Genomic DNA, 15,282 nt, shown 5'->3' on the forward strand with positions numbered 1-15,282 from the left:
TGAAAACCTTATCCCAAGATGTTTTTGGACACAGAATGTAGCGTATACCCCGTCTGAATGATGGCCAAACTTTACTGATGGTTTATCAAGTTTATTATGTCATTTTTCACTCCAAAAAATCATCATAAGAGCTGAACAAACAGAGCAAAAGAAGTGCGCATTAATGTCTCATTCACAAACTATCTCTCTCCGTTGCATTACCATTAACATACACAGCAAATTACACAGAAACGCTCATAAAACTAACAGTAAACAAACATTCACACAGACCGTATGCCTTTTCGAGGGTGCAGTTAATAACTGGTAAACTTTGTATCTGCAAAACAACTCCGATAAACTGCGAGTGCGAGCTCTTCCTTTCACTATAATACCAATCAAAATAGGAGTCCTCCTTAGTAGGACAGATAATGTAGACCTTAAACATATCTAAAATTAAATTAATTTACATATAACCAGTTTAATATGGAGAGGCACTGAAAGACCTTCGTGTTTTTGACCTAGAGTGTTACATGACGTGAGAACAGTTAGTTATTTCGGTTTGTATGTTAGCAGGGACTTTAATCGTAACTTAATATGACAAACAGAAAATCCTCTCAGGATCCCTGGAGTCAGTGTTACAGTACGTCAGGCACGACATTTTAGCATTTTTGTAGCATAAACACCATCAAACCGATGAGAGCTTCGGATTTTCCAATGTTTCTCTATGGCGCTGAAACCTAAAGATGTCCGAGTTCCGGTCCCAGCACAACTGATACTCAACTGCTATTGGCTCATCTGCGTTCGAGGGGAGGGGCTTACCGATAGGTCAATTGGATAGGCCTACAACCAATCAGAGCAACGGAGTAAGTGACGTGTGTTGAGCGACGCATAGTTGTCAACAGAACTCAACCGCACACACGCTGGAAGAAGAAGACGACGAGTGTAAACGATCTTTGCCGGTGTGGTAAGAAATAGTAAAGGTGAATACATATACCAACAAGTTCTCCGTTTAGTAAACAAATTCAACCCAAGCGCTCTTTGGTGACGTAGATGATGACGCTACTGTTGATCATCTGTCCATCATCGTATAAAGCCCGCCCTGACAATTTGATTGGTCCGAACAGCTCTGGTTCGAGCATTGTTGCTCCACAACGGATCAAGTCCAGACCGAACTTCCCGACCGGGCTAGGTTCGGCTGGCATCCAGGCTCGGTGTAAACAGGGCCTTTGGTATGAAGTTTGCAAAGTTCACATTAGATTGCGGTCCTAATCGGATCTTACGTTTGCCTTTTCACTGGACTCAATGGCAAACCATAAGAATGAAGTTGATGTATTCGCACAAACTTCCTCAGAGACAATTTCCCTCGTCCTGGACAGACACCGGGTCATGCGCGTTTGCTTTGGTTAGCTGAACTCCTGGACAGTGTTGACAGGACTTCTGACCCGTTGACAATGCGCATAAGCCCACGCAGGCCAACACACCCGACACACTCTTCTAACACACAAACCTACATTCCCTGGATTCTTCACATCCATACAAACATTTAACACACGCACCACGCATCAAAAAGCACCCTACCCCACTTTCCTGTCATCACTAAACACAAAAGAGCTCTAACACACAACTATAAATACTGACACACGGGGGCCTGGAGCCTTTTCCCGCTGAGCTTCCAGCGCGTGGGCAGAATAAGGAAGGTGGAAAGGAGGATTCGGGTTGGTGGGTTTTCCCCCTGATCAGAGACCATCTAGATCCCACATTCAGTCATTAAGAAACGCCACAACACTGACCTAGGAGCAGTGTGAAAGGGCAGCTTAACTAACACAGGAAATAAACACCCTGACTGAATGAGACTTCCTGCACCGCGTTATAAAGGATACTCTCTCTTAGGTCAGACTGGTCAGTTTTGCAGAGACACGTTTGAGTGAGAGAGTCTTGACCGTGTGTGTGTGCGCGGCTTGTTTGAAACTGGGATCAGAAGAGAGGGCTGTAAGAACAGGGCGGTGTGTGTTCTCGTCCCTGCTGGTCGGGGTGAGTATTCAGTTCAATCTTTTCAATTTTGTATAGATATTTCTTGCAGATAAATTGTGACAAAAATGTGACGCTTTGGGTTATACTTCCGAGTTTGATGCTCAAACCACCTGGGGAAATCCCTTTGATGCATCCTTACACATCTAATGAGATGTTATGAATGAGGTTTCATCACTTTTATGGGGTGAAGCCCACAAATTAATGAATGACAACGTGGTCTTTTTTTCACTGTGCTCAAATCCTGCAGTTCTTTTTTTTTTTTTTACTCTGAATTGTTATGATGCATTTAATTTTTTAAAAGGTCGAGTAATTTTATAAAGTTTTACTGATTTGCCCATTATTTTCACTACTAACAGGGCTAATGTAATAGTCAATGCATCACATTTGTGTTGTGCAGAATCCTTGGTGTATCAATAAAGCTGCTCATAAAATGGCATGCTTTTTAAAAGATGTTTACTTTTTTACTTGTTATTAAACTTGGTGCATGTGGCTTACAATGATTTTTTGATGGCAGGTACGAGTAGGGAGCTGGCCTCCCCAAATAGATGCTTCTGAATCTCATTTTGCCAGGTAAAAATAATGTTATGTTTACTAAGCATATTTTATCATAACTATATAGCTTCACATGACCATAATACAAATAACTAAACTATATTATTAAATCAGTTGGCTTTCAAATTAGTTGGTTTATGCCTTTATATACATATTAATTCAATTATATAAATGTCAAAACATATTTTAGCTAACTGGAATATATTGCAAAATATTATCTGTGGAGCTTATAAAATAATATATATTAACACTATTCTTTATCAAATAGCAATATAAAAGCAGATGGAAGAAGCACGCGGCAGGCCCTCTGAGCACGCGGCGGCCGCACATGTGATGGAGGTGAAAGGCTACATTAAGGAGTTCACCCGCCACTCCAACGACGTGCTGCTGAACTTAAATGAGCTGCGGCACCGGGACATCCTCACAGACGCCACGCTGCTCGTGGGCACCGGCACGCTGCGCGCCCACTGCGCCGTGCTCATCGCATGCAGGTTGGTCATCATCAGGGAGTGCCAGGATGCACAGACATCATTTACTTTCTCCCACCCTCCCTCACTTCTTCTTTCCTGCCCTCCCTCTGCATTTTTCCTGTTTGTGCCAAGATTTGCCTTTGTTTGAAGACAGTTAGCTCACGCCTGCATGAGATCATCACCGCACACATTGCTTTTGTTTGGAAGCAGTGTAAGCAGAGACGCTTTTGTATGGAAGGCCATTTCCGCCAAAACAGGGAAAAAATTATGCTTTGGCAAATCTTAATTATGACATAAAAGTCGAAAGTTAAGTAATAATTTGACGTTTTGTCATACTTATGACTTAAAAAACAATCAAAATTATGACATTAATGCCGAAATTATGACATAAATGTGTTAAAAAAGGTCAAAAACCAGAAATTATGACAGTCATAATTTGGACCTTTTCTTTTAATTGAAATAAAATGAATGCATAAAAAGTTAACATTTTGATAAAAATTAATTATGAAATATAATTATGAAGCATTGTAAGCAGAGACACTTTTGTATGGAAGGCCATGTCCGCCAAAAAAAGGGAAAAAAATATGCTTTAGCAAATCTTAATTATGACATAAAAGTCGAAAGTAATAATTTGACGTTTTGTCATACTTGTGACACACAAAAAAAAATCTAAATTATGACAGTAATGCCAAAATGATGACATAAATACTAAAATTATGACAAATGCGTTAAAAAAGTCAGAAATTATGAAAGTCCAAATTTTTACCTTTTCTTTTAATTGAAATAAAATTATGGCATAAAAAGTTACAATTTTGATAAAAATTAATTATGAAACATAATTATGAAGCATTGTAAGCAGAGACACTTTTGTATGGAAGGCCATGTCCGCCAAAAAAGGGAAAAAATTATGCTTTAGCAAATCTTAATTATGACATAAAAGTCGAAAGTAATAATTTGACGTTTTGTCATACTTGTGACACAAAAAAAAATCTAAATTATGACAGTAATGCCAAAATTATGACATAAATACTAAAATTATGACAAATGCGTTAAAAAAGTCAAAAATCTGAAATTATGAAAGTCATAATTTTTACCTTTTCTTTTAATTGAAATAAAATTATGGCATAAAAAGTTAAAATTTTGATAAAAATTAATTATGAAACATAATTATGAAGCAGTGTAAGCAGAGACGCTTTTATATGGAAGGCCATGCCCGCCAAAAAAAGGGAAAAAATTATGCTTTGGTAAATCTTAATTATGGCATAAAAGTCGAAAGTAATAATTTGACGTTTTGTCATACTTGTGACATAAAAAAAAAATCTAAATTATGACAGTAATGCCAAAATGATGACATAAATACTGAAATTATGACAAATGCGTTAAAAAAGTCAAAAATCAGAAATCATGAAAGTCATAATTTTTACCTTTTCTTTTAATTGAAATAAAATTATGGCATAAAAAGTTTAAATTTTGATAAAAATTAATTATGAAACATAATTATGAAGCAGTGTAAGCAGAGACGCTTTTATATGGAAGGCCATGCCCGCCAAAAAAGGGGAAAAAATTATGCTTTGGTAAATCTTAATTATGACATAAAAGTCGAAAGTTCAGTAATAATTTGACATTTTGTCATACTTATGACATAAAAAAAATTGAAATTACGACAAATGCCGAAATTATGTCATAAATACTGATTATGACATAAATGCTGAAATTATGACATAAATGCATTAAAAGAGTAAAAAATCTGAAATGATGACAGTCATAATTTGGACCTTTTCTTTTAATTGAAATAAAATAATAATGTTTTGTCATACTTTTGATATAAAAAAAAAAATCTAAACTATGACAAATACGTTGAAACTGGCAAAAATTCGAAATCATGACATAAATAATTATGAAATGGTAAATCATAATTATGACAGTCATTATTTTTACTCTATGTCATAATCTTATCATGATCATATATGATTATAGTCATAATCATAATCTAATTTTAATGTCATATTCGACTTTAAATCACACTTATGATGACTTAGTTGCCTGGTTTCACAGACAGGGCTTAGATTAAGCCAGGCTTTGGCCTTAGTTTAATTAGGACATTCAAGTGGCTTTTATAAACATGCCTTAGAAAAAAACATTACTGATGTGAATCTTGAGACAAAACAATGGCGCCGACATATTTTAATATGTGCAAGTTTCTTTCAGTTAAAACAGCTCGAACATGCATTTTTGTCTGAGGCTAGACTCAAGCCTTGTCTGTGAAACCAGGGGAGTATGTCATAATGATTTACAAAAGAATGATTTGGAAATGGGCTGCCATGTTTGTCAGAGTTTGCAGTCAGTTAAAACTTTACTTCTTTTATTAAGATCTCCACAGTTTCTATCTTCAAACCTTTTCTTTTGAATAAAGTGTTTTATCCCACTTTCATGACTTTGTCTTACATATCTGTTTTCCCACAGTGGATTCTTCTACACTCTGTTCTCTCGTCAAGCGGCCGGTGCTTGCGGTGAGCGGGGGTTTTCTCTTGCCCTGCCGGAGGGGCTGGACGCAGGCAGCGTGTCCCTGCTGCTGGACTTCATGTACACCTCCTGCCTCCCTCTCACGCCCCGGACAGTCTCTGGAGTGCTCGCCGCTGCCACCTACCTGCAGATGGAGCATGTCGCAGACACCTGCCGAGCATTCATTCAGCACAGGTGAGGCTGAAGACCAAAGCAGGGAAGGCAGCGGACACAGAACACTGACAGCGATTTGCAGTGAAAAAACAACACAATGATTTCTGGAGACGTGTGTGACAATGCTACAAATTTAAACAGAGCTCAACTTTATGCAAATAAGCAGCAACTAGTACAACTGTACACTCGTTAAAAATAAAGGTTCTTTATTGGCATTTATGGTTCCATGAAGAACCTTTAACATCAATGGAACCTTTCCACTGCACAAAGGATCTTTATAGTGGATAAAGTTTCTTTAGATTTAATAAAATGTTCATTGCACACAAATCTTATTTTTAAGCTCATTTTGATTCTGTTTTTGCATTTTCTGTTTGTTTTGTATGGAGCCCCTAAAGGGACATGGTAGTAAATATGAGATTGGAGGAAAAAATAATATTTCAATGCTTTTGTGTTCTCTCGCAAATGTCTTGCGTTCCCCTGAGAAACTTTGCATTTGCGCGCAAACAACTCAAAAGTTTTGCGAGCAAACTTTTGTGAGGGAATGCATAGTTTCTCAGGGAAACGCAATAGTTTTTGCGCGGGAACGCAAAGTTTCTTGAGAACAAAATCGTATTTGTAAGCAAACACAAACTTTCTCAAGGAAACGCAATAGTTTTTGCGAGGGAACGCAAAGTTTCTTGAGAACAAAAAACTTTTTGGTAAGCAAACGCAAACTTTCTCAGGCAAACGCAATAGTTTTTGTAAGCAAACGCAAACTTTCTCAGGGAAACGCAATAGTTGTTTGCGTTTGCTTACAAAAACGATTGCGTTTCCCTGAGAAAGTTTGCGTTTGCTTACAAAAACTATTGCGTTTTCCTGAGAAAGTTTGCGTTCCCTCGCAAAAATTATTGCGTTTCCCTGAGAAAGCAATAGTTTTTCCGAGGGAATGCTAAATTTCTTGAGAACAAAATCGTTTTTGTAAGCAAACGCAAAGTTTCTCAGGGAAACGTAATCGTTTTTGCTAAGGAATGCAAAGTTTCTCAGGGAAATGCAATAGTTTTTGCGAGGGAATGCAAAGTTTCTTTAGAACAAAATCGTTTTTGTAAGCAAACGCAAACTTTCTCAGGCAAACGCAATAGTTTTTGCGAGGGAATGCAAAGTTTCTCAGGGAAACGCAATAGTTTTTGCGAGGGAATGCAAACTTTCTCAGGGAAATGCAATAGTTTTTGCGAGGGAACGCAAAGTTTCTTGAGAACAAAAAACTTTTTGGTAAGCAAACGCAAACTTTCTCAGGCAAACGCAATAGTTTTTGTAAGCAAACGCAAACTTTCTCAGGGAAACGCAATAGTTGTTTGCGTTTGCTTACAAAAACGATTGCGTTTCCCTGAGAAAGTTTGCGTTTGCTTACAAAAACTATTGCGTTTCCCTGAGAAAGCAATAGTTTTTCCGAGGGAATGCTAAATTTCTTGAGAACAAAATCGTTTTTGTAAGCAAACGCAAAGTTTCTCAGGGAAACGTAATCGTTTTTGCGAGGGAATGCAAAGTTTCTCAGGGAAATGCAATAGTTTTTGCGAGGGAATGCAAAGTTTCTTGAGAACAAAATCGTTTTTGTAAGCAAACGCAAACTTTCTCAGGGAAATGCAATAGTTTTTGCGAGGGAATGCAAAGTTTCTTGAGAACAAAATCGTTTTTGTAAGCAAACGCAAAGTTTCTCAGGGAAACGTAATCGTTTTTGCGAGGGAATGCAAAGTTTCTCAGGGAAATGCAATAGTTTTTGCGAGGGAATGCAAAGTTTCTCAGGGAAATGCAATAGTTTTTGCGAGGGAATGCAAAGTTTCTTGAGAACAAAATCGTTTTTGTAAGCAAACGCAAACTTTCTCAGGGAAATGCAATAGTTTTTGCGAGGGAATGCAAAGTTTCTTGAGAACAAAATCGTTTTTGTAAGCAAACGCAAAGTTTCTCAGGGAAACGTAATCGTTTTTGCGAGGGAATGCAAAGTTTCTCAGGGAAACGCAATAGTTTTTGCGAGGGAATGCAAAGTTTCTCAGGGAAATGCAATAGTTTTTGCGAGGGAACGCAAAGTTTCTTGAGAACAAAATCGTTTTTGTAAGCAAACGCAAACTTTCTCAGGGAAACGCAATCGTTTTTGCAACAGAATGCAACGTTTCTTGGGGAAACGCAATCGTTTTTGCAACAGAATGCAACGTTTCTTGGGGAAACGCAATCGTTTTTGCAAGGGAAACGCAAACATTTTGAAACATATTTTTTCCTCCCATCTCCCTTATTTCATAAAAATGTTTGTCTGAACTATGTGTGCATAAATAGACCAAAAGTGTGTTGTTTTCCTTGCAGTGAAAGGATCACTGTGAGTCCCTCTTTGATGGAGCCAGCCTCCAGAGCGCCCCTCGGTGGAAGGTCACCCCCTGCTCACCCCACCATCTTCTCCTCCCCCTCCAGGCCTGCTGCTGAGGCAGAAGATCCCATCCCAGACCGAGCCAGGTAAAAGGGTTATAGAGTCTAATATTATGCGTTTGACACTTCCACTATATCCCATCTAAAAAACGGTTATCAAAAGGGCATAAAATAAATCAACTGTATCTACAGGATTCCAGATGAGAGCTTTGGGACTGGCCTGATTGCTATCCCCAAGTCTCAGACCCTAAAATTAGAGGAATTGTCGCCTCCAACCCCCTCCACACCATCTCCAGACAGTCCTTCCCAATCCAGCGGACAGCCCAACTCACCTGCTGAGTCCAGCGGCTGCAGTCTCTCTCCTCAACTAAAGGTGTGCATGTTTATAAATGATTTATCTGTAATAAGGACTCAAATACGACCGTATTCTGTTGCTGTGTGAACGTGGCCTAATTGTAATATTTCATCCTTACAGAAGCGATCAGAATCTAAGCCTACTCCTGACCCAAAGGCCTGTAACTGGAAGAAGTACAAGTATATAGTCCTCAACCCTCTGTGTGCCACACCGATAAAGGAGGAGGGGCCTGAAGAGGAGCGTCAAGCACAAAGCCACGCCCCCTTTGCCACTGATAGGATGGAAACCTCATCTAAAACAGCAACTAACATTTGGACAGGGGAGGAGCCTGGACTGAATAATAGGTGTGTTTTGTCTCTTTTGACTTAACTGATTTCTGATGTAACTGATTAAAAATGTATTGATCGTTGTGTTGTTTCCTCTAGGAAAACCTTGGGTCTTCCATATAACACAGCACTGCAAAAAATATCTTTTACTCCCCATCATGTTGTGGACCGCCATTTGCAACCCATGACCCTTTCGATCAGTGAGGATAAAGGTGAGCATCTCCTAACTTTACTGTGAATAGATGTGCTTACAAAAATAAACAATCTTATCTCATTTATCATCCTCTTCCTTTTTAAAAGGTCTCTGCAGTCCTTATGTTTGTACCCAAATAGCCAATCAGAATCATTTATTGGGCCAACATCCAATCAAGTTTGAGAACCTCTCTGCACAGCTCAGTTACACTGGACATCAAGGCACAAACACAAAACCGTCCTGCTCAGGTGAGGCGGTTGACTAATGTAGGCTGAGCAATCTTACCTACATAAAAAAACGTAATTTGAGATTCATGAGGCACAGTTAATCTTACTACTATCTCTCTTATGCTCACGCTGACTTTAGGAGACAAGCCTTACCGCTGTAATGTGTGTGGGGCGCAGTTCAACCGGCCTGCGAATTTAAAGACTCATTCCCGCATCCACTCTGGAGAAAAGCCCTACCGCTGCGACACATGCGGAGCCAGATTCGTCCAGGTACATCTGCACAGAATTGCATGTGTCATTCTTCTTTTTGAGCATTTCAAATGTTATTCCTGAAAAATGCATGATGTGTGTTGTAGGTCGCTCACCTGCGTGCTCATGTTCTGATCCACACCGGAGAAAAGCCGTACCCATGTAACACCTGCGGAACACGTTTCCGCCACCTGCAGACGCTGAAGAGCCACCTGCGCATCCACACCGGGGAGAAGCCCTACAGCGTCAGTATATTTATACATATGCTTTTTAATATCCATTTATATATATATTTATATATATATATATATATACATATTAGGGCTGTCAATAGATAAAACATTTTAATTGCGATTAATCGCACTCTTATCGTGAAAATTAATCACATGCTATTTATCTCATTAAACACATTAATTTTCTCATAATTTGTTATATCCAAAGTAAACAATCAGATTGAAGGGTGATTCTCACAAAACTGTATTTTCTGCAAGCTTCAAGGATCATTGGAGACTCCAAAGTGACACCAAATAACCAAATATAAGGATTCAAATCTGGGTCGATTGCGTCAAAACCTAGATCCTTGAGCCTTACACTTTACTGACTACACCACTGAAGACTTTAAACAAACATATATATATTTTTTAAATCTCATTTGTCCCAACCAGGCATTCTTACACTCTAAAAATTGCTGGGTTAAAAACAACCAAAGTTGGTTGAAAATGGACTAACCCAGCAATTGTTTTTTTTTTCAACCCAGTGAATGGGTCGTTTTAACCCAGTGGTTGGGTTAAATGTTTGCTTAAAACCACCCAATCGCTGGGTTAAAACAACCCAATTGCTGGGTTAGTCCATTTTCAACCCAACTTGGGTTGTTTTTAACCCAGTATTTTTTACAGTGTAGCAGGAGAGCTAGTGCAAATAGCACTTTTTGCATTTGGTGTAAATAGACACTCCGTTTATTTATCTATAGGAAGCTACGGCTATTTGCAATACATTTACATTAAGTAAATTAGCAATATATTCTATTTACACTATGTAAAAATAGCAGTATTTTCTTTGCAATAAGTGTAAATAGTAGTTAGATGCTATTTATACTTCTAAATACTGGCAGACACTATTTCCACCTCAGTGTTGTTGTACATTAAACTTTATGCAATGGTAACTTAGAGTGTAAATGATGATATTTATTAAAATTATTAAATGGATGCCGCCTTCTTGGGACAATGAAGCCCTCCCAACACTTACCCCTAACTAATAAACACTTTATTATTAGACACTTTATGTCCACTTTTGTAATATTTTCTTCATTTCTATTGAAAATAAATGCCTTTCCGTCCGATCTGATATGTGACTGAAAAAGGGAGTAGAGCGAATTCGGCAAAAGTCGATTTGCTTCAACTTTCTCCCACGCGTCTTACCCCTACACTATTGATAGTTAGTGTAAATAGCTTCTGCCAACAAGGTGGGCTGTTTGCACTTAGTGTAAATAGACACTCTGTTATTTACATGTGTATTTTTATATGCATATTTTATTTATACAACTTTAAATTAAGGTATGCTGAAATCTCTGCTCTAATGTTTTCTTCCAGTGTGAGAAATGTCACCTGCACTTCCGTCATAAGAGCCAGCTGAGGCTCCATCTGAGACAGAAACACGGCGCAATCACCAACACCAAGATCCGCTACAAGGTTCTGACGGACCCGTACCAACCTGGACCCACCCTGTTACAAGCTGGCTAAGAGACACGGTCGACACGCAGGCAGGCAGCGTAGCTATATGCTCACTCTGCAGATAGGGCAAGATCGAAACGTTTAGGCTGAAGATTGATGGATGTATGAAACAGTATTGTAAAGAGTTTAAAGAGGTGGAGTGCTGCATTCGAGGACAGCTTGACTTAGAAATATACCAATGAATGTAGTCTCCAAGAACGCAGCACTCCTGCACTAGATGTGCTGACTATTACCTTTAATATTTGTTTAAATATTATTATTTATTTCACTTTGCATACTTTCTGTTCCTCATGCAATGTAATCATATTTTATGCTGTCGCAAAACGTATTTTGTCGTTATATTGGCCACTTTTTCTGTGGCAGGTCAAATGTCAAAAAGTAAGTATGTAGCCCTGTTCAGATCGTAATTGTTTCTCAGGCAGAAACTCTTAAGTTAATTATGAATCATTTTACTAGTCAGCCAAGTATCCAGGTCAAATGTTAACCTTATGTAAATAAGCGGTTTGAATGATCAAGTTACAACTGATGCAAATGTATTTTTCCAGACATCCCCATGAGAAACAATTACCATCCGAATAGGGATTAAAGGCTCATTCACACCAAGAGCGATAACTATAACGATAACTCTATTAGCGTTCAAACCTGCGCACAATATCGTTTTGTTCATTCTAAGCGAGCGCTGCAGTTTTGTCGTCTGTCGCTTTAAATGCACGAGCTCTGAAAGCGGGATGGATTCTGATTGGCTGTCAATGTTTTAATCCGTTCATCAGCTGGAAAAAAATTGTAGTTGTGGTGTGGACTCAGCTATTATTATATATTTAGAACGATTTTTAGAACTACATCTTTATTGTTATCGTTAGTTATCGTCCTCGGAGTGAAACGGGCCTTGAGATAGTAAAATGAAGCAGGTGATTTGAAAATGCTTCAGTAGCTACATATGGAAGGATATGTAAGATTTTTTTAAAAGAGGGTTTGTGGCAGAGTGTGAAGATGTTTATTAGAAGTTCAGATTGGAGATGTAAGAGCTGAGGTAAAAAGGAGTGGATAAGTGAGATTCTGCAAGAAGGTAGGAAAGATTATGAAAGGAAGACAGACAAAGAAGAAAGGAAGTGCAGTTAAGGAACTAAGTATGTGTGAGAAAGATTAATTGTTATGATTTTTTATTAATCAATATGCTGTTATTTTAATATCTGTTTATTTATGATTCTTTTTTTATTAATTGTTCTGCCCAAAAATGTTCTTGTTTGTTCATGAATCCATTCTGGTCCAATAACCAGAATGTCAAACTCAAATATATAACCTCTTAGTTGCTTGATATTTACCAGTTATTCAGTATTTTAATGTACTAATTTAAAAGGCCTGGAGCCTATTTATGTTTAAGTAACAAGAAGAAAATTTGTAGAGGATTGGATCTATTTTAATGGATCTTTTCAAGATTTTCGTGATGTATAATAGTTTTCAAGAGTCCAAGCGGGTTGAGGACTCACTAGTCAAACTAATATACATGTAAAGAGTGATGATGATGATAATGATGATGAGGATAATGATATCAACAAAATTGTGTTGCGCTCTTTTGCTGGACAAAGACCTGTTTTATATAAATTAAAGATAAATTAATTTCTTGTTATTGTGTGTGTGTGTGTCTGCTGTTCTCATGCAATCCTGCTTCTACACAATCACATGAACAGTGGGTCTCTCAGTCAAAAAACTTAAAGTAGTCAACTTACTAAGCATACAGTGATGTTTCACCACAAGTTCAATGCCCGTCTGATTCTTGGAGCCTAGAAGAACAAAGAATTCTCCTCTTAGCCCTTCCTTCCTCCGATTAGCTCACAACTGAGACCCCTCGACTCACCCTAAAGCGTCTCAGCTTCTCTACGGGTGGTGCTGAAATACAAACAATGGAGCAACTGGCACCTGCTTCCGGCCTTAAACAAAAACTAGCCGCACACACACACACACACACACACTACCTGTCCATCTAAATTATGTGTAGTTGTGTATGCTAGTTTTTCCTGTTAAAGGGACAGTTCACCTAAAAATGAAAATTCTGTCAATAATTGCTCATCCTGATGTGGTTACAAACTCGAAAGACTTTTGTTCATCTTCAGAACACAAATTAAGATATATTTTAATGAAATCTGAGAGCTTTCTGTCCCTCCATTGACAGCTACACAACCACTTAGACGCTTCAAAAAGTTCATAAAGAGATCGTAAAACTAATCCATATGAATTGAGCGGTTTAGTCCAAAGTTTATGAAGAGACTCGATCGCTTTATATGATGAACAGATTGAATTTAGGCTTTTATTCACGTTAAAACATTCATCAACTCATACATCAGTTGTGGTAAACAGAAGCTCAAGCATGATCGTTTGACGTGTGAGAACCAATGAGGTTCATTCTCCTGTTACAAATCACGTTTGAGCTTCAGCAAGAACCAATGAGGTTCATTCTCGTGTTACGCATCACGTTTGAGCTTTAGCAAGAACCAATGAGGTTCATTCTTGTGTTACGCAGCACGTTTGAGCTTCTGCAAGAACCAATGAGGTTCATTTTTGTGTTACGCATCACGTTTGAGCTTCAGCGAGAACCAATGAGGTTCATTCTTGTGTTACGCAGCACGTTTGAGCTTCTGCAAGAACCAATGAGGTTCATTTTTGTGTTACGCATCACGTTTGAGCTTCAGCGAGAACCAATGAGGTTCATTCTTGTGTTACGCAGCACGTTTGAGCTTCTGCAAGAACCAATGAGGTTCATTTTTGTGTTACGCATCACGTTTGAGCTTCAGCGAGAACCAATGAGGTTCATTCTTGTGTTACGCAGCACGTTTGAGCTTCTGCAAGAACCAATGAGGTTCATTTTTGTGTTACGCAGCACGTTTGAGCTTCTGCAAGAACCAATGAGGTTCATTCTTGTGTTACGCAGCACGTTTGAGCTTCTGCAAGAACCAATGAGGTTCATTTTTGTGTTACGCATCACGTTTGAGCTTCTGCGAGAACCAATGAGGTTCATTCTTGTGTTACGCATCACGTTTGAGCTTCTGCGAGAACCAATGAGGTTCATTCTTGTGTTACGCAGCACGTTTGAGCTTCTGCAAGAACCAATGAGTTTCATTCTTGTGTTACGCAGCACGTTTGAGCTTCTGCAAGAACCAATGAGGTTCATTCTTGTGTTACGCATCACGTTTGAGCTTCTGCGAGAACCAATGAGGTTCATTCTTGTGTTACGCAGCACGTTTGAGCTTCTGCAAGAACCAATGAGTTTCATTCTTGTGTTACGCAGCACGTTTGAGCTTCTGCAAGAACCAATGAGGTTCATTCTTGTGTTACGCATCACATTTGAGCTTCTGCAAGAACCAATGAGGTTCATTTTTGTGTTACGCAGCACGTTTGAGCTTCAGCAAGAACCAATGAGGTTCATTTTTGTGTTACGCATCACGTTTGAGCTTCAGCGAGAACCAATGAGGTTCATTCTTGTGTTACGCAGCACGTTTGAGCTTCTGCAAGAACCAATGAGGTTCATTCTTGTGTTACGCATCACATTTGAGCTTCTGCAAGAACCAATGAGGTTCATTCTCGTGTTACGCATCACATTTGAGCTTCAGCAAGAACCAATGAGGTTCATTCTTGTGTTACGCATCACGTTTGAGCTTCAGCAAGAACCAATGAGGTTCATTTTTGTGTTACGCAGCACGTTTGAGCTTCAGCAAGAACCAATGAGGTTCATTCTTGTGTTACGCATCACATTTGAGCTTCAGGAAGAACCAATGAGGTTCATTCTTGTGTTACGCATCACATTTGAGCTTCAGCAAGAACCAATGAGGTTCATTCTTGTGTTACGCATCGCGTTTTAAACCTAAGCAAGAGGTTTGTTCTTACCTTTGTAACAGCTGAGGTGTGGTGCATGTGGAAGAATCCCACAAACAAAAATATCTTGACTCACAAATGTTGATACCTGTAATTGCTCCCAACAACTCTGCAGTCATGTTTATGCTTAAAGTGAACAAAACACTACGTCTATCGATGGCAGTTTATGTCTAAAAATCGACTGAGCATATCTGGTTTGCCAATACTTCCTTATTAAAATTAGCTGCAAATGGGGT

General features: G+C 38.7%; 1 protein-coding gene across 1 annotated transcript; it reads left to right on the top strand.

Annotated features, from left to right (window-relative positions):
* Positions 1–1,876: 1,876 nt before the first annotated feature.
* Positions 1,877–12,806, top strand: bcl6b (BCL6B transcription repressor). The gene is made up of 12 exons (XM_079841198.1): positions 1,877–2,010; positions 2,525–2,580; positions 2,831–3,053; positions 5,496–5,729; positions 8,040–8,186; positions 8,292–8,472; positions 8,575–8,798; positions 8,880–8,992; positions 9,081–9,221; positions 9,340–9,470; positions 9,557–9,694; positions 11,039–12,806. The coding sequence occupies exons 3-12, from the start codon at positions 2,845–2,847 to the stop codon at positions 11,186–11,188; spliced, it is 1,668 nt and encodes a 555-aa protein (XP_079697324.1). The 5' UTR covers positions 1,877–2,010; positions 2,525–2,580; positions 2,831–2,844; the 3' UTR covers positions 11,189–12,806.
* Positions 12,807–15,282: the final 2,476 nt, after the last annotated feature.

Source organism: Gobio gobio (assembly GCF_949357685.1).
Source record: "Gobio gobio genome assembly, chromosome: 2".
Classification (NCBI taxonomy): Eukaryota; Metazoa; Chordata; class Actinopteri; order Cypriniformes; family Gobionidae; genus Gobio; species Gobio gobio.

What these genes read in the sequence shown, in the direction of transcription:
- bcl6b (XM_079841198.1), top strand. Translation starts at nt 2,845, where the DNA reads ATGGAAGAAGCACGCGGCAGGCCCTCTGAGCACGCGGCGGCCGCACAT. An exon ending in TTCGATCAGTGAGGATAAAG is followed by an intron (nt 8,993 to 9,080) that starts GTGAGCATCTCC and finishes CCTTTTTAAAAG; the next exon opens with GTCTCTGCAGTCCTTATGTT. An exon ending in CCGGGGAGAAGCCCTACAGC is followed by an intron (nt 9,695 to 11,038) that starts GTCAGTATATTT and finishes GTTTTCTTCCAG; the next exon opens with TGTGAGAAATGTCACCTGCA.